Consider the following 20,631-nt stretch of genomic DNA (forward strand, 5'->3'; position numbering starts at 1 on the left):
GAAGAAAAAAAAAAGAGATAGAGTTTCGTTAAAAAGTATTGTAAGAGAGCTTTGGAAATGATAAGAAATGATAGTAAGAGATGATAAAAATAATGGCGATGATATGTGTTAGTGTGAATAATCGGTTGATCCTCGTAGGAGGCTTCCGTTGAGGATCGGTCCCCGCAGACGATCGTGAGGTCGCCGTCGAGGGACATAACGGATCTGGCTGTTCGTCTGTTCCGAGTAAGGTACGCGGCGCGCATGCGTAATGCCGCCGCATTCCAGACATTGCAAAGTCGCTGCACCGTGTGCGCCAGTGCATCCTCGTTGCTGCGCCGGTGCATCGGCCGCGGTGAACGTGGTAAGTGGAGTGGGAGAAAGAAAGATAGGGATAGATAGAGAGAGAAAGAGAGAGAGAGAGAGAGAGAGATGGTTATACGTGCGTACCGGCTCGTTGATCGGACCTCTTTGATCGTCGGCCGAATATCGGAGGTGGACCAATTTGCCGGCTCCTTCATCCTTCGACTTCATCGATGCCTTGAAAAGGTGCGAAGGAATTTGTCGCAGTTTTGGATTCTTCCACGCCTTTCCTTCGAAATCTCTTTCTCTATCTCTGTCTCTTTTTCTGTTTTTTTTTCTTTGTTTCTTTGTTTCTTTCTTTCTTTCTCTCAGTTCGTACGTACGTTCGTTCGTTCGTACGTTCGTTCGTTCGGTCGGTCGGTTACTCTTTCTCTTTTTTCTTCTTGTTTTTTTTTTCTTCTTCTTTTTCTTCTTTGGTATCTTCGTAATAAAGTCTCTTTTTTGAGACGTAATTATATTGCATTCCTTTTTGTTTCTTTTCTTCTCTTTTTTTTTTTCTTTTGTTTTTGATATCGAGGATCCTAATTGCGTTTAATAATAAATATTTTATCTTTCGCTCTCTATCTTTCTTTCTTTCTTTTTTTCTTTTCTTTTCTTTTCTTTTCTTTTCTTTTCTTTTCTTGTTTTTTTTTTTTCTACGATTTTAAAAGAACTTCGTGTCGATATTTTTTTTCGAGTTTGATCGTCTCATTTGTTAATTCTGTTTAATAATAAGTATAACTTTTTTGTAATGATGTCAGGTGTTTTTCATGAACGGATATATCGGTACAAGTATTATCTCTTAAACGCGACTGATCACATTTCTATTCGATAAATTATTTTTCGTATATGAAGATATCGATAGTGTTTGATTTTGATCATTCGATACGTTTTTAATATGTATAATAATCTCTTTCGATCAAATTCATTCTATTTCTTTTAATTTCAATTATTTCCGATGAAAGAATTTAACACGTATGATTAATAATAAATAAATTTAATATATATATATATATATATAAACATTATCTCATGTAAAAATACATGCGATAAATTATTTTTCCATAAAAGATTCTAATTCTATACAAAAAGATAAATAAATAAATAAATAAATAAATAAATAAATAATAAAAAATATCTATGATATCTTGATATCATATTTCTTAATAATCAGTAAATTATCATTTCACCAAAAAATTTAACTATTGATAATAAATATTTCCTCTCTCTCTCTCTCTCTCTCTCTCTCTGTCTCTCTCTTTTTGATCGAATTATAATAGTCTCTTCTTTGGAATGTCATCGATGGAGTTGCTCGACCGGTAGGATAAGAAGAGAGTATGTTTTAGCGATAAGAAGGAATCAGATCTCGTTGTCGAAACGCATTCACGCATAGGATGCAAGTTGCTAAGAGGAGTATAGGTTTAATATGGTTCACGAACGAATCGGAACGCTGACGAGCTTCCTCCCGAACACACATGTGTAGGTATGTGTGTATAATTGTGTATGTGTGCGTACGTGTATATACATGTGGGAGGAAGAAAATAAAAAGAGAAAGAAACAAATAAGAAAAAAAAATAAGAGGAAGACTAAATAGACCGATATAATAAAAGAAAGAAAAAAGAAAGAGACAAGAAATTAACGAAGGAGAGGAATGACAAAAATTAATAAATTAAGATAAGAACGAGAAGAAGCAGAAAGTAAAAAAAAAAAGAAAAAGAAAAAGAAAGAATTGAGAAAGAAGAGGAATTAAAAAATAAAGCAGTCAAAGAAGAAGAAGAAGAAGAAGGAGAATGAAAAGATTAAATAAGTCGATTAAAAGGGAAGAAAGAGAGGGAGGATAAAAAAATTAATAAATTAAGAAAAAAGGAGAAGAAGAAGAAGAAAGATAAGGAGTAATCGAAGGAGAAGAAAAATTAAAAAAAAAGAAAAGAGAGAAAAGAAAGGAGAGAAAAAATTAATTAAAAAAAAACAAACAAAAAACAAGAACAGGAAGAAGAAGAGAGATAAGGACATATCGGAGAAGAAAAACAAAGAGAAAAGAAATCCGGAAAAAAGGAAATAAATTAATTGAAAAAGAAAAGAGTAGAAGAAGACTATTTAATTACTATTTAATAACTTAATTAAAAAAGAAGACTAAAAGAAAGACTAGAAGAACAAGAACAAGAACAAGAACGAGAACGAGAAAAAGAAGAAAAAGAAGAAGAAGAAGAAAGATAAGAAAAAATTGAGGGAGAAGAAAAATTAAAAAAAGAAAAAAAAAGAGATGAATTAATTAAAAAAAAAAAAAAAAAAGAGGAACTAGAAGAAGAAGAAGAAGAAAAAGAAAAAAAAGAAGAAGAAGAAGAAGAGCACGAATGAAGAAGGCCGCGCGAACGCGAAATACGAGACGAGAAAAGTATCGGTGTGGAATGTCACTAGCTTAAAGAGAGAAAGAGAGAGAGAGAGGGAGAGAGAGAGGGAGAGAGAGAGAGAGAACGTCTCGCGGGTCCAGTTCCGAGAACTCTTAGGGCCCCCACGAGAACACGGCCGTGCCTGAATGATTATAAAGCGCAGCGGCAAACGCGGGAGAGGATGTTTATCCTGGCGATCACGCTTCGCGGAATAACGAGGCGATCGGAAGGATCCGTGAAAGGCGTCACTAAAACGTTCCTGACCGTGTGTGTGTGTGTGTGTGTGTGTGTACATATCTGTGTCTATATGTATGTGTGTTAACTTTTAAATCCATTTAAATGTAATTTAAATTCTACATACACATATATATGTATATGTATATGTATATGTATATGTATATGTATATGTATATGTATATGTATATTTAGTAATATTAATTGTACATACACACACATATAAGTAATATTAATTGTAATATTAATAATTGTAGAAGCATAAAAAATGTTCACATACATATATGCATATAATATATGCATATTTAATCCTATAGTTTTGTACAGTTAAGAAAATAAAAAAAAAATAAATAAATAAAAGAAATAGAATAAGAAAGGGAAATAAAATCTTTTCCTTCCTTTTTCTCTTCGCTATCTTAGTTTTTGTTTGTACGATAGAATTATTATATTCGTAAGTGAAATATACGTAGGTATATATAAATCGAACGATTCGCGTGAGATCGGAAAGATATAAATAATAAATAATAATATCGTTGTTAGAGTCATTTCCAGTTGAAAATCCTAAAGAAGATTAACATATCGTAACGAAAGAAGGGAAGCTCGTTTTCGATGGTTCGAGAGAGAGAGAGAGAGAGAAAGAGAGAGAGAGAGGACACGCACGTGCATTTGCCGATGCTTAACAGGAAGTGCTATATATCGTGCTACCGACTTCCGTCGCTATTAGCACACGTCAGAATTGGCTTTCCGCGTACGATAAGCACCGCGTACAAAGTGCAACGATTAAGGGTATGCGTAGAGGGAATATAACGATCGTTACATTACTCTTGCAAATTATCAACCGATAAGACCGTCTATATATATGTACACGTATATATATACATATATATGCATGAAGGTGTTATAATATTTATATTATTTTTAATACGAATACTATGATATATTCTATTATTCTTACTTAAAAACACTGTCGTTGTTTATGGATAAAAGAAAAGAGAAGAAGATCTGATTTTTAATTAAAAGGAGGAAAAAAGAAGAATGATAGAAAAGTAATTCTCAAATACACTCGCAAATTGTCAACTGATAAAAAGAGACAGAGAGAGAGAGAGAGAAAGAGAAAGAGAGAGAGAGAGAGAGAGAGATTATATTAATTTTTCTCAATACGAATACTATTCTATTATTTCTACTTTGTTTCCTATTTAAAAAAAAAAAAGAAAAAGAAAAAAAGAGAGAAGAAAAGCGAGAAAGGAGCAATCGTTAGCTTCCAAAAAAAAATATATATATTTTTTTTTCTATTTTTACCTGACGAGAAAGCAAAAAACGAGGAGGAAAAAAGCAAAAACAAAAAGGCAAAACCTAAAAAAAAGACGAAGCTCAGAATCGTTCTGAACATATAAAAATAATTTCGTATCGAGGAGTTCGAAACGATGGAGAGGAGTGTCCTGTGACGCTTGCTCGAAAAAGAGAGACAAAGAAAGGGAATATACATATATATACATACACGGAGATGAAGAGATTGAAAGAAGTAGGAAAAAGAAAGAGAAAGAGAACAAGAAGGATAAGGATAAAGAGAAAAAGAAGAATAAGGATAACGATAACGATAAAGAGAAAGAGAAAGAGAAAGAAAAGAAAAACGAGGATAAGGATAAGGATAAAGAGAAAGAGAAAGAGAAAAAAAAAGAGTGCTGGAGTGAAGAGGTAAAATGGATGAGGTGAGAGTTGGAAGACGTGGACGAAAAAAAAAGAGAGAGAGAGGGAGAGAGAGAGAGAGAGATGAAAAGAAAGATAGAAAATGAGAAAGACAGAGAGTCGACTAAATAGAAAAAAAGAACAGAGGAACGAAAAGAAAGATAGAAAATGAGAAAGACGAAGAGAGAGAGAGAGAGAGACAGAGAGAAAGAGAGAACGTCAGCGATGCGGTGAGTACCGGTCGGTCAGTATATAATAAGGTAGACAGGAGGGTAGCTCTGAAATGAGATGGTTTCGTCGGCAGCTTTGTCCGGCGCCATGTTTAACATAGCACCACCTCATCTACGCGCCACACCGAACCGGTACCCCGTAGTTCCTCTGTTTTTACAGGGGCTCTCGACTTCTCTTGCATTCTCTTCTCCTCATCCTCTTCATCCTCTTCCTTCTCCTCCTCTTTCTTCTTCTTCTTCTTCTTCTTCTTCTTCTTCTTCTTCTTCTTCTTCTTCTTCTTCTTCTTCTCTACACCTTCTTCCTACTTCTTCAGAAAGAAAGAGAGAGGAAATAAAAAAGGAAAAAAAGAAAGAAATAAAAAACATCAACGAACGTCAGGAAGAACTCCTCCTCCTCCTTCTTCTTCTTTAGACCTTCTTCCTACTTCTTCAGAAAGAGAAAGAGAGAGAGAGAGAGAGAGAGAGAATAAAAAAGGAAAGAAAGAAAGAAATAATAAGAAAAAAAAAATTAAAGAATGTCAGGAAGAAATGATAGGAAGAAGGAAGAAGTATAATAGAATGAAAAGAAACGAGAGTCCTGTATGTTACTTTACATACTAATCGTATCCTTCTATTATCTCATTCTATACTTTTTCCGTCTATCTATCTATCTATCTATCTATCTATCTATCTCTGTTTATCTAATTATCTATCTATCTATCTATATATATATATATCACCTTTCTTTCTTTCTTTCTTTTTTTTTCTTTTCTTCTCTTTTCTTTTCTCTTGTTTCAAACTTTTCGATAGTCCCTCGCGAACGAACGAACAAACGAATCTCTCGATATCCAGGAAAAAGATTTAAGTTAATTTACACGAGTGAAGAAAACTTTAACGAGACATTATCGTCATTTATTAACAAAACTATATAACAAAATTAATATAGCGTGAACAAAGATAAAACTCGTTGTAATTCGACACCTACCACGAATAAGATAAAATGTAACGAGCAAACCAATCAATGATTTTCTCTGATAATTTATACACACCTATACACCCGCGTTCCCTCTTAATTTGCATTTAGTTAGAACAAATCGATACGATCGATTATTTTAAAACGACCGAGCGAATTTTAATCGACCGAGAGGGTGCAGGATGATCTCTTTTTATTTTTTGTTTTTCCTCTTTGTTTCTTTTATTTCTCTTACTTGTTTTTTTCTCCTGTTCCACGTTCGCGCTAAAGTTTTGTAAATTTAAACGCTACGGGAGGATGGCTGCACATGGCAGCGCCAATCGTGGCGTGTAACGCCAAAGGTGCCGACATTCCCAGATTACCGACTTGGAGAACAGGGAGAACGAAAAGCGAGCCTCTTTAATTATAATATTAATTGCTTGCTTTCTCATTCTTTCGGTCGCGACGTGAACGCCCTTGGCGTGAATACCTTCGACGATATATATATATATGTGTGTTATACTTATGTATCACCGATATCTAAAACCGTACGTCGAACGAAATAGCGATGGAATATCAACGATGATAAAAAAAGATAGAGAAAGAAAAACTAAATTAAATGGAGAGTGCAAAGAAGACATTCTTGGACGAACAATGTCGTATCGATATAATCGAAAAAAGAAAAAAAAAAAGAAAGAAAGAGCCTGGACGCTTTGTTTTCGCAATTTGTTTCCCTCCGAACGTTTTTGTTTTCACGAACTAAGTTAGAAATGAAGGAATTAATAATTAATTGTTTCGAATTATATCTGTCGATTAACAAAGTTGAGTAGTGAGAGAATGGTTTGAATGATCGATGATCAAAGGATCGTGTAGTTTAGATTACTTTAGACGATCGTACGTCGTATAAAATTGTAGTCGAATATTATAAAGTTCTCAGCGAATAAAATGACTAACAAATGTCGATCCTATCGATTACACTGAGGAAGTGTACGATTAATCTTCAAAGAATAATTCTTTTTTTTTTTTTTCGAAATAACAAAACTTGTGTAAATCGGGTGACTTCGATTAGTCCTTTTCGTAGAACAAGAAGATATATACGATTATGATTAGTGATAACAGTAGACCGAGTCTATTGGAGGAGGAAGTTAGAAAGGAAAGTTGAAAGATAAGCTGCGTGAAAAAAGAAGAGAAAGGAGAAGACTGGAATGGTATGCGCGGCGCCTAGAACTTCTTGGATTCCAGGGCCACGCGTGCCCTTCCGACCCTTCCTTTTACCCCTGGTCGACTGTACGAGTCCGATCCGGCGGCAATAAACTCTGCTTGCCGCTCTACCATTCTCGACCACCATGGAATTCATTCATGGGGACCTCCTACCACGATAACTTTAGACGTCATAGTCTCTCGAGTCGATTTATAGTGTCGCCGTCTAACGTTTCAACGAGGAACTACGACGAGAGAATATACTTTAAGAATTAAACCGTTCGAAGGTAAAGAAGATTTCTATGTTATATCTCGGATGTATAAATAATATATACCGATCGAAATCAATCGGTATATTACCGACAGCGAATTTACTAACGGAATTTGTATATGTTTAATATATTATTCATATTATAGATCAGGTGGAAGCGTATAAGGTGAGTCGCAGGTGCGATATATATATATATATATATATATATATATATATATATATATATATATATACAAATATTGATAGAAATCTTATTCTGTGTTGGTAATTATTTTCCAAAAAACTATTATCATTTTGTCCATGTTTTCATTAATTTCGATTTATTTCGATAAACAATTAAATCGATCAGCATCGTAACGTCAAAATTTTTAACTCTATCTTCTTAACCTATATAATCGTTTTTAAGTTATGTACTCACTTTAATTTAGTTATCAATAAATTTTTAGAATTTTCAAATCGTTCAGATAATAGAAAGCGATGCATCGTATAATACGATAAAACGTATTATCTCAGCTTTATTCCAATTAACATTTTGCTACCCATTAAAAAAAAAGAAAATTTAAGTGATCGTCGATACTACGAAAATTTTGGTTAGAACGATATATAGTTAAAACTGTTAAGTCATAAACTATAGAAATATAAGATATATTTGTAACATTAAAGTATCGTATCGCAATCGTTTTATTTTGGATACACGTAGCGCCATCTGAGCAATCTAACCTTCTTAATTACGCTATAATTGATTCGTAACACGTAATAGCTTTTCTTCGATGCTATATTACACATTAAATTATTTTCAATAGTTGTTGACAGAGGACATAGTCAGAGTTAATAAGATTAAGGAGATGTCGATAGACAAAGAAAATAATTGATCATGTTCGATAAGGTAAAGAAGATACTGAAGTGTTCGTACTTTTGATTGTAAAATATGTCGAACAATAATGCAAAATGTACAACACCCGTTATATACGTTCAACAAGATATAAAATTCGAAAATGTAGTGACAAATAATGTGTGTAAAATAGGTCCATTAAAAGCTTTGCTTTCTCAATTTCGATTGAGAACACCAATATTTTATTTGAACACCTGAGTACGATCATGTCAAATAGGTATGAGATGGGAAAGAGGACCAATAGCACGATTTCGTATAATATGTGAATTGGAAGACAATATCGAACCAGTATTTCAAAAAATAGTAATTAAAATTAATTCGTTTGTGATAAGCGATACTTTCACACTAAAAACAGAAAGACCGGAATATTTCGAATGGGCTACATGTAGCTTACCCAAAGATATCAAGGATTCCGATAACTTCGAAATTCATTTTACCATCGAACATAATATTCCTATAATCAAAAGGAATACGATGAATAGTTCCATCAAGATTGCTCCTAGAAAATTCGAGCTTTACGAACGTTTGAAAACGATGTACTACGACAAGCCATGTACCGATGTTAAAATAAGTGTCGGTGATAAAGAGTTCTTAGCACATAAGTCGATACTCTCTAGAAGTCCTGTATTCGCAGCTATGTTCTCTTACGAAATGTTAGAAAACAGAAGGAATATTGTCGAAATTAAGGAAGTGAATCCTAATGTCTTTGAAATTTTATTGAAATTTCTTTACCTCGGAGAAGTCGACGAAATCAAGATTACAGAATCTACGAACGACTTGCTTATAGAATTAATGAAAGTGGCAGATATTTATCAGATGGAAGATTTAAAAACTAAACTGGTCGACATAGCAATGACAACTATAAACATTTCCAATGCTGTAAATTATCTCATTCTAGCCGACCAATATAATATAATGGATTTGAAGAAGTCAAGTATGTTATTTATACGAAAGAATCATGCGAAAATTAAAGATACCAAGTCGTTTGAAAATGTAATACAAAAGTATCCAGCATTAAAGGCAGAAATGTTTTGTTATCTTTTAAAGGAATAATCCAATACGTTCATGTATAGTCTAATACGTTTCTGTTATTTATTTCTTTAAACTTTAATTTATTGCTTTTATATTCAATAATTTAAATGAGATGATATACTAGAAACTTATACGATGATTTATAAGACCATCATCGTAAAGCCTGTTACCAACATAAAAGTTCAAATATATACATCACTTTCTATCTATGAACAAAAGATAATTAAAAAAAAAAAAGAGAAAGAAAGAAAGAAAGAAAACAAAAAGAATGAAATTTCGCAATTGTGTGGAATATTTTTCAATCGTTCACAATCAGAAAGTTGTTATCACGAAAGAGAGTATTTGTAGAGATTGCTGACTATGCATAAACACACATACATATATATACATATATATGACTTGCATATAAAAGTTTGAACAGAATATTTTCTGATATATAAATATATTGTGAATTTCTTTTGAATATTTATCATTATACGAAATGGTTTTTTCTTTTTTTTTTATTATTTTTTATAAATCAGTATCCAATGCATAAAACTTTTTTCTTTCTTTAATTGCACTTCTCGTGTTCTTTCAAATGACTGACTAACATTGGCTTCATTGACATTGCATTTAACCTATGGGATCTTATAATTGACCGAATAAAAACGATTGATTCCACTAAGAAATATATATATATATATTTTATGTCTTTACGTTTTTATTAAATATTATTAGCCCAAAGAAATACAAATGCAATATGCAGAGGTGCAATCAACGTCATGATATCTATAATACTATAAATTTTCAAACTTTCCATTGACCTTGACAGAGACAAAAAGAGAGAGATATATATATGTCTTTTTTTTTTGCAATATTAATAAACTTATCGACCTTGTAACATTTTATCAAAGATAACGTGTATCCCATTCAAGAATTAGTGAAACTTTCTTGATAGCTTTATAAAAAGTAACTGGATAAACGAACGAATAAAAAAAAAGTTTTTTCAATACATTTAATAAACATCTATAGAGTAAAATTTATCATAATGTGTATTAGTTTAAATTAATTGGTACTCGTGACACTAACAAGGATAAAAAAAAAAAAAGATAGTATATTTGTTAAAAGCGTATAAATTCAATTAATTTAATTAGACTTATTCTTTTGAGATCTCTACAATAACGTTGCAGTTATTGAAGCGAGTTTGTAACAATAATAATAAGCAATTAAGCAATAAATCAATATGTTGTCCTGAATACGTAAAAATAAAAAAGACAAAATTTCTATGAGAACTTAATGACCGATATATTGAATCGAAACTGATTAATATTATTATTATTATTATTATTTTTATTATTATAATAATTATTATGATTTTTTTCTATCGACAATTAATCAACGTGTGCATGCAATTTAATTTATGTCTCTTTCTCTTTTTCTCTCTCTCTCTTTTTTTAACTATATCTATATACGAGTATATATGTGTATATATATATATATATATATATATATATATATATATATATATATATATATTTGATAATTGGGACATTTCATGTACACAGAGATTAACAACCGAAAAACAATTATAAGATACATGAAAGAGCGAATTGCAAAAGAAATAATATATAAAATGCTACTGAAAGTTCTTAGACATTTTATTTTCTTTCAAATCAAATCGACCTAAATTAAGAAGAAAAAAATTAGTTTGAAAAAGAAGAAATATCTGATCTTGAGCTATCATCTAGAAACTTTTGCGTAGATATATCGTATAAGAAGCATTCGTATATGAAATTAATACGCATCGATAAATGTTTCATAAATTCTTGAAAAAAGAAAATTTGTTGTTAGAAGAAACCTGACAGATATATAACAAATTCAATTTTCTTCGTCTCAATGTTAATTGCATTTACATTATATTCCAATGATTTAATATAATTGTATATATATATATAAAAAATAAAATTTATATCTATAAAAATAGTACTGTTAAAGAACATGTTATTATGTGTAAAAAAAAAAAAAGAACAAATTATTCATATGTGTATTCATATGTGTAAATTAGATTTATGTATAAAAAATAGTGTTGTTAAAGAACATGTAATTATTTGCATATAAAATAAATTATTCATACATATATTGAAGAAACGTATAACGAAAAAAAAAAAGAAGAAAAGGAATAAATTATTATATATGAAAATTATATCAACTCGTACATAAGCTAGATAATCGTTTGGAATTGCATAAGAAATTCATTTTTTGCATATATCTCTTACCTTGCATTTTCAAAAGTAGCTGATGCACTGCTTCCTATCGCTCCGAAACCGACACCAACAGCAAGACCTTCGGGTATATTGTGCACCTAAGCAAAGAAAGATTATTATTACGCCATTATTACTAGTATACCAGTAGAAGATACATTACTTTTTCGCAAGTATCAACGTAAACAGATAAGATAAATTGACAGAAGAGAATTTAAAAAGAAAAAGAAAAAAGAAATGAAACTATTAAATTGGTCCATAAGTAATATCGACATTTAAAAAAATATATATATATATAACATTTATATTTATATAAATGAAAACATTTTTTTTCATATCCTATATCCAAATAAATAACAATGTAACATTGTTTAATTTTTTTCTTCAAACTTTTCTTATTTTTTATATTTAAATAAATAACATCATAGAGATGATTTTTTGTTTAACTCAATATGAGTCTTAATATCTAACTTCATTAGATATTAAATATTAAGAACATCATTAAGTATTCTTTTTGTATTAAATATTTAGATATTACTTATTTATATTGTATATCCAATCCAATAGATATTTTTTTTTTTGTATATAATAAGAAATAAATAAAAAAAAAAAAGAGAGAGAAAAGATAAATAAAAAAGAAAATAAAAATGTCGACCTACCGTAATAGCTACAACCAATAGCAATATTCTCCTCCATTGATTATTCTTAACTTCGTTACTGGGATCTTCGTAAACCGTACTTATCTCAGCCGATTCCGATGGCCTATGTACATTGGTAACTTGTCTTCTTCTTGCATTTTGTTCGTAAAATCCTGAAAAAGATCGATATAATGGCAGAATTACAATGGTTCTCATTTCAATTAAAATTTCGTTTCAATAAGTTTTCGTTAAAATCGTGGAAGCGAACAGCCATACAACATGCAAAAATATTATTGTTATTTTTATTGGCTGCAATAGGGCCAATAATAGTTTTATCGAAACCCGAAATCAATATTTTTTTTTTCTTTTCTTTTCTTTTTTTTTTTTGAGTTTTTACACATCAGTTAAATTAGCAGGCAGGGCGGAAACATTTTTTTACAAAATATTGGTACCACTCGGCAGAGATTCAAAGAGGAAGGATTGTTTAATATTGTTTAGTTAATTTTTTTTTTTTGTTAAATATTATAATACTATAATATATTAATATTATTTAGTTCGTTTTTTCTTTCTTTTTTGTTAAATATTATAATACTATCTTTTTATATATTAATCGTCGCACGTACTTCATTATTTTTTTTTCCTCTTTTTGATTAAAGTTCAATACGTTTCTCACACGTCACTTTTCATTATGCAATTTTCTTCACACACAACACACGCGTTATTATAGTTCACGTTGTTTAAATAATTCAAGCATTTTCTTTTCTCTTCTCTTCCCTTTTTTTTTTAATCGATCGATCGATTGATTGATTAATTAATTAATTAATTAATTAATTAATTAATTAATTGTATTTAAAACGCAGAATCTGAGCCATGGGTACCAGTTATAATGTTGTGCATGCATGCTATATATAATGTATATCTCTCATTAACGGACTAATCTATATTACAAATATATTAGCGAACTATTTCTATTAGGATTTAGTATTAAGAAAAACGTGTCTCAAACGATTGGTATATTTCCTGGAATAAGCATTAAATAAACTCAATATATATATATATATATATATATATATATATATATATATAACTTTTTTCGCAATATATCTCTCTCTCTCTTTTTCTATATATATATATATATATATATATATATATATATATAATCTTTACTCATATATTTTGTATTAAAAAGAAGAAAAAAAAAATTATTAAAAACAAAGAAAAAAATGAGAGAAAAAAATAAGTAATAGAAAGGAAGAACAATAATTATCGAATTGAAGAAAATGCTTATTCCTGGCTTACTATTAGTTCGAAACGTTCGCCTTATACGAGGACACAAAGCAAAAAGAGGGGCGAGTATACAGCGACGTTCGTCTTCTCCTTTTTTCTTTTCTCTTTCCCATTTCTCTTTCCCTATTTCGCGATGGCGATGACAATAATAATAATAATAATAATAATAATAATAATAATAATAATAACAATAATAATAATAATAACAATAATAATAATAAACAATAATAACAATAACAATAATATAACAATAACAATAATAATATATCAGATCTCTTTGTGTGTTAAATTCGTTCCCACAAACGTCTCAAGGAACCGGACACTTTTGGTATCCGAAAAAATATACTCATGAAAATAATAATAATAATAATATTAATAATAATAATAATAATATTACTACTAATAATAATAATTATAATAATAATAATACTAATAATAAAAATAATAATAATAATAATAATAAAAAATCAAGCATATATGTATACATATAACAATTGAATATATGTATGTATACACTCGTATGCCACAGACAAACGATAGATATTAATAAATAATATAAATAATATAAAAAAATATATATACATATATATATATGTATATACACATATATATACATACATATACATTATATATATATATATAAAAATTGTCAATAAAAACCGATCCCATTGTTGTTGATAAAGCCTACAGAGAGAAGTGGATGTTACAAGAAAAAAAGTGAAATACCATCGATAGTAGTCGAATCGACATGAGTGTACATCATTCCACCGGAAATCTGTACGTCGTTAAACGTATCGATATCGTCTAAGTCCTCGTCACTCTTTAGTTTTGCAAGGACCTTGCCTCTTTGTTTCGTACCGACTGACTGCATAGCTAAAAGCACATTGGGGGACTGAATGCCAAGGGAAGATATCAACACGTCCGTTCCGTATACGAATGCCGCGCCTATGAGAAACCCAACTCCAACCGGTATAAATGCGTATTCGCCTTCGGCTCCATAAATTTTGCTCTCCGTTGCCATTTCAATAGCTGGCGCCAACAAGGACCAATAGCTTGCAGCTACCATCACGCCACCAGCAAATCCAAGACTGATGTCCAACAATTTTCGCTGAAATATAATCGTAACGATAGATCAGTCTTTTTTTTTTATTTATAAATATATATATATATATATGCATAAATATTTTTAATCGATTGCAGACCACCATCCTTTTTTTTTATTTTTTATTTGTTTTTTTGATATTTTCACTGGGTCACTGAGTTCTCTAATTCTTTTTTATTTCTTATTTTTTATTGATTTTTTTTTTTTTTTTTTTTAGAAATAGATATTAGAAAAATTGATAGTTCAATGTCGTAAAATATTGTTAATAAAGGTTCTACTAAAAATATTATACTTGGATGGTTTTACAAATCGATTATCGTTTACTTCGATTATTGTTATTATTCGTTTATTATATATAAGTGCACGTAATAGTTGAATTTATTGTTTTTACGAATCAAGGATTATAATTTTACAAGGCTAAGGAAAAGAAACGATACGATTAATCCGAAAAGTCTTGAAAATGTTTCATTGATTTTTGAAATTATTTTCAAACTTTCCATCCATATTCGTATTATAATTTATATAGAAATTGATAAATATATAAATTTTATATTAGTACATTGTGATTAATACAATTTATTAATACGAATACTAAGAATTAATTAATTATAAAAATATATATATATACTTTTTTTTTTATATATATATAGAGAAAAGACCGGATCAACTGGTATCGATAGATCAAAAATGATAAGCAACCTGTTTTTCTCTTATTTTTTCATTTCTCTTATTTTTTTCTTTTTTTAAATTATAACAAAATATCGTACTATTCGATCAAATGAAATTAATATCACGAAATAATTGTGATATTAATTTTTGATTTTTTTTTTCTTTTGAAATAAATTTTTGGATATATAAATGATATATAAAGCATGGTACGTATATACGTATATCTATATCCGGCTTCATGCCAATTCGAGATGTACAGTAGGATGGATCATCACTCGATGACCTTTCTATGAGAAACGGGACACGTTTGCCGATCGTTCATGACTCTTAAGTGATTATTATCAGGACTTTACTTTTACGATCTTTATCGTTATACACTTTCTCATATACATATATATATATATATATATATATGCATGTACATAGATTTCTTAAGATTAACCGATTAATCGATTTATAAAAGCGTCAAAATGATAAGACAATATATATATAATATATATATATAATATATAATATATGATATATATATAATAACGTTAAAACAATTCTCGACGCAATCAGAAATATTTTTCTAACAATAGTTTTATTTTTTCCTCTATCATTTTTCAATCCGTTATCCTTAAAGGGGAAAAACAATCGCGTACTTTTTTTCCTACGTTTTATTTTTCTTTTTAAATTAAAAAATCAAAATGATAGCAGTAGTAGCCGTAACAGTAGTAGTGTAGTAAGCAAAGATAATATGGCGCCCTTTTTCAAACGTCGAGAAAGAAGATGACGTATAACTGACTGATGAGAATTAATATAAAGAGTAAATGTGTCTCGTTTCCCTCGATTGATAAAATAGCATGTATAGTTTGATAGAGTAGGGTTGAGTTCGATGTATGTACGTATACTGCTCTATTTAAAACGAAGCGAGAGTCCTTGAGACACGTTTGGACGTACCAAAAATTAGTCAAGTTAAAGACTATAACGATTAATAACACATTTTAACAAAACGTTAATTTCTAGATATAAATAATTCTACTACTACTACTATTACTAATTAATTAATTAATCGGATGAGTTGAAAAGAAACAAAAGAGAGAGAGAGAGAGAGAGAGACCAAAAAAAAAGAAGAAAAAGTGGCGCGAATTTTAAAAAAACAAATTACAATACACTACTGTACGTCAAATTGATCAGACAAATAGTAAAAACGAGACCGCGAATTTTGAAAGAAATTCACAATGAAAAGAATCACAAATCCTGTCGCCTTCTCTTTTCTATTTTCTTCATATTTTCGTTCTCTCTTCTTTCTTTTTTCGTTAGCACGTGTAAGGTTAAGTCGGAATTTCGTATCGTGACGCGAACGGTAAACCAGCGATATCGGTTGATTAAGTAATATTAAAAGATGATCGATTATGATAAAAAAAAACATATGATGACAATGATAATAATAATAATAATAATAATAATAATAATAATAATAATAATAATAATAATAATCAAAAGAAAAAAAATAATACCTGTTTCCCGCGTATGATGACGACAAGGCCGGCACCCGCTGCCGTAAGGGCCCACGTAAATAGTGTCCCTAAAAGGGCCTGTACTATAGGCGAATATTCCTTCAACATTTTTATTTCTTTCTTTCTCTTTCTTTTAAATTCTTTAAATCTTCTTATCGTTCACTCTCTCTTTCTCTCTCTCTCTCTCTCTCTCTTTCTCTCTCTCCCTGTTCGTCGTTCGTTCTTTAATTCACCAAATCGTGACACGCTGCATAACAATCCTCCTCCTTCTCCTAACAAAACTAACTCGAAGCGAACGTGTGCCACGAGAAAACTGTTTCTCGTGCCTAGCAAAAATCACGGACGACGGAATCGCACTCAGTCCCCCCGCGCTTATCTTAACCGCTACCACCACTGCTAACGTTGGTGCTATCGCTGGTGCTGCCACCACTATCGTTGGAGCCACTGCTGCTGCTGTTGCCGTTGCTGCTGCTAGTTGTCGTTGCTGTTACTATTGCTGATACTGATACCATTACCACCAATACCACCTCCACCATTTCCTACTACACCACCATCACCATCATCACTAGCACCATCATCGTTAACACATCGTTTCACCATATCATCAAATCGCGGATACCAGCAAAACGTTTCGCGTTTATCTCGATTAAATCATCACTACTACTACGCAATCCAATTACTATCTATTGCCACCACCCTACCACCAACACCATCACTAACACCACCACCAACACCACCCACTACTACTGTTCTACTTACTACCTGCTACTACTAATAATATTGATATTACTACGGTACTACTACTACTACTACTATTACTATTTTATTACTATTATTACTACACACTACGCTCTATTTAATATCCGTGATTCACACGTCAATGTATTCCTCTCTCTCTCTCTCTCTCTTTCTCTCTTTCTCTCTCTCTCTCGATACACGCGTGCTTTCCTCTCTCTCTCTCTCTCTCTCTCTCTCTCTCTCTCTCTCTCTCTCTATCTGTCTCTGTCTACCTCTTTCTATCTTTCTTTCTCCCACCCTCTCTCTCTCTCTTTATCTATCTATCTATATGTCTTTCTTTCTCTTTCTCTTTTTTCAAATTTCGACCTTGAATCTATCAATTTTAACTTCCGAGTCCATACGCATTTATGAACGTGTCCATTGCTCGTTAACACCATACACGAAGAAATTCGACCAAAGCGCCATCACACTCTTTCTCTCTTTCTATATATATATATATATATATCTCTCTCTCTATCTATCTCTTTTTACCTCTTTTTCTCTATCCACCATCTTTCTATATTATACGGCTTACGCGATTAGTCGATCGATGCGACACCAACCGGCCACGTTTACGTTATTTCAATTTTCGTTATATTCTTTATATATAACGAAGAAATTCCTTGTTAATTGAAATATTCTAATTATGATTTATCGATAATTTTTTTTTCTTTATGTATATATATATATATGCATATAAAAAAAATACAATTTATATAATTACAACGACTTCTACCATAGAAATTGATATAATATAAATGTTAAATTATCGATACTCGACGAAAAATATTCCGATTAATTCGATAATATTTATATTATTTGATTATCTTACGATGGAATAATATTAATTCGTTATAAACAATTATCAGTTGATATTGTTAAGAAAAAAATTTTCATAAAAGATAATAGATAAATAGTAATATACGTAAATAGGTATATATAACGTGTATATATATACATATATATATATATATATATATATATATATATATATATATATATGACTAATCGACGCATACACGGAAAGATGTTTTTCATAACATTAAAAAAAAAATATCGATACCTGAAATTGTTATCAGTCTTCCTATTATCTTTGTGTCGACGAATTCACCGAATTGATAACTAGAAAATAATATTACGTTATTCCTTTACGTTTCGACGTCGTAGCTCGTTGCCGCGAAAACGAAGATGCCAAAGATCGAAATGATCTGATTGGCTGTCGCTCTCTCACGTGATTTCGAAAGGAAATTATAAATAAATAATTAAACGCAAGTAATGATTTAGCAAATAAAACGTCGTAATTCGTTTCATTCGAATAACACGATTAATCGTTGCGAAAAATTTCGTATAATTTCGTGGTATATCTACGTTTTTTTTTTTTATTTCGCGTATTCGCGTATATTCTTCAATTATGTTATACGTGAGTAACGCGACGTGGCGCTGCAATCGCGAGCAGCTTTTAGCAGACGACAAATATTGCGTGTTGTCGATGCGCGTCTGTCAACCAATGTGCAAACATGGCGTCTGCTTCGGTAGGTGCATGAGAGAAATCGTGCCTTAACATTGCGTATTTTCATACTAATGCCTAATGTGCTTCGATCGTAGTATCTAATTCAATATTTATATTTAGAACGAGATATAAAGAGAAATTTCTTTATCAAGGGAGCTGAAATATCTCGTTAAACTAGCTCATTGGGAGAACGTTACTGACATTCCGTAAAGAATTACCGTATGTATAAATTGATAGAGATGACATCGCCTAGAGTACATACGATGAGAAAATCTAATTTTCTAATACGTCAAACGAACGTTTGATAATGGGATAACGAAACGACGATGTTTCCTTTTTTGTTTTTCTTTTTCTATTTTTCTTTTTTTTTTTTTATAGAAAACGTTCGTTTTATCATTGCTCGCTTCGCTCGATTGCTCATTTGCAAATTATTATTTTTTTATCTTCGGAATTTGATCGTGGTAATTAGAAAAGATTTTTTTATGTCGGTTTTTAGGTACCCTTACTGATGGATGACGATACTATAACCTTTGAGGAAGAGGATGAAATTGTTCCAAGTGATAAACTCAAGTATGTGTAATTTCAGTGTACAATATTTTAACGTCTTTCTTTATAGGAATTAATATATGTTATTTTCTATCGCAGGCATCCATACATCACCATGTTCCACCTAGCATTTAGAATATCGGCTATAGTAGTTTATATGATGTGTCAATTATTTTCAAATAGCTTTATCGCAAGTTTTGTCGTCGTTGTACTTCTTTTGTCCATGGATTTTTGGACCGTTAAAAATATAACTGGAAGATTGATGGTTGGACTTAGATGGTGGAATTATATAGACGACAATGGAAAGAGCAACTGGGTATTCGAATCTAAAAAGGTTTGGCTAGTTCTTTAGATTTATTATATATTTGTCTCATTCGTTATTCGTATACTTCATTATAGTTTGTTAGATTTAAGAATGACTCTCGAATCTTGTACACCTTCGCAGAAATAGTTCAAGGTTATCTTGTTCGGATACTTGTATGTCCTTGATACTTTTACGCTTTCTTATTACTCATAATCGTTTCACCTTTGATATAAATGTTAATCATACGCGCATATTAATAAGGTCGACGTCATCAAACAATCTCTGCAAATTTCTGTTATGTGCCCTGCATTTCAGGGTGCTCAACAGTACCATATTAACATGGCAGAGGCACGTATCTTCTGGTTGGCATTGATACTGTGTCCACTTTTGTGGTCGGTATTATTTGTTACAGCCTTATTTCGTTTAAACTTTCAATGGCTATTACTCGTATGTATCGCAATCATATTAAATGGAGCAAATCTTTACGGATACGTGAAATGTAAAATGGGAGGTAACCAGTATATTTCAACAGCTACCAGTGACTTCTTTAAGAAACAAATCATACAAAATGTTAGTAATTAATATTTAGCGATCTATAAAAAAAAGATAAAAGCTGAGTGTTACGCAAAAAAATGTTAATTTTTTCAAGGTTGCGTCCATGATGACGAGGAGCCCACCAACAAATAATCCAAATCAACAGACTAATGTAATATAAAATATTTTTTGTAAGTATGATGTATATGGAAATTAATAACGTCGTAAATGTGTATTGGAGGAATGACGATATGCTTGTACATAATAATATTAGGTATTAAATTTTAAGTATTCTGTAATAAAATTATTATTTCGCAATGAAGAAAAATGTTTGT

The 20,631-nt window shown here is 30.7% G+C and overlaps 3 protein-coding genes across 10 annotated transcripts in view; 2 read left to right on the forward strand and 1 right to left on the reverse strand.

Moving 5' to 3' along the window:
• Positions 1 to 16,915, reverse strand: part of LOC127067466 (zinc transporter ZIP11) — a 39,440-nt gene extending 22,525 nt beyond the window's left edge. For 2 of the 3 annotated variants that reach the window (XM_051002416.1, XM_051002415.1), the window contains exons 1-4: positions 16,626 to 16,915; positions 14,079 to 14,460; positions 12,087 to 12,238; positions 11,443 to 11,528 (exon numbers count right to left, since the gene is read on the reverse strand). In XM_051002416.1, the coding sequence (XP_050858373.1) occupies positions 11,443 to 11,528; positions 12,087 to 12,238; positions 14,079 to 14,460; positions 16,626 to 16,733 (728 nt within the window). In that variant the 5' untranslated portion in view covers positions 16,734 to 16,915. The remainder of the gene's footprint in view (positions 1 to 11,442; positions 11,529 to 12,086; positions 12,239 to 14,078; positions 14,461 to 16,625) is intronic. The other variant, XM_051002417.1, reaches the window with a different exon arrangement.
• The window catches only part of LOC127067482 (uncharacterized Golgi apparatus membrane protein-like protein CG5021), a 49,163-nt gene extending 28,539 nt beyond the window's left edge, over positions 1 to 20,624 (forward strand). Inside the window, exons 1-6 of one of the 6 annotated variants that reach the window (XM_051002455.1) lie at positions 18,871 to 18,934; positions 19,033 to 19,131; positions 19,409 to 19,482; positions 19,558 to 19,792; positions 20,078 to 20,332; positions 20,412 to 20,624. In XM_051002455.1, coding sequence (XP_050858412.1) covers positions 19,421 to 19,482; positions 19,558 to 19,792; positions 20,078 to 20,332; positions 20,412 to 20,477 — 618 coding nt within the window. In that variant the 5' untranslated portion in view covers positions 18,871 to 18,934; positions 19,033 to 19,131; positions 19,409 to 19,420 and the 3' untranslated portion in view covers positions 20,478 to 20,624. The other 5 variants (XM_051002457.1, XM_051002452.1, XM_051002451.1 and 2 more) reach the window with 5 other exon arrangements.
• LOC127067477 (speckle-type POZ protein B-like) lies at positions 7,504 to 11,149 on the forward strand. The gene has a single exon (XM_051002442.1). It carries the CDS (start codon positions 8,375 to 8,377, stop codon positions 9,206 to 9,208), a length of 834 nt encoding a protein of 277 aa, XP_050858399.1. The 5' UTR covers positions 7,504 to 8,374; the 3' UTR covers positions 9,209 to 11,149.
• Positions 20,625 to 20,631: the final 7 nt, after the last annotated feature.

This window comes from Vespula vulgaris, chromosome 11, assembly GCF_905475345.1.
Source record: "Vespula vulgaris chromosome 11, iyVesVulg1.1, whole genome shotgun sequence".
NCBI lineage: Eukaryota > Metazoa > Arthropoda > Insecta > Hymenoptera > Vespidae > Vespula > Vespula vulgaris.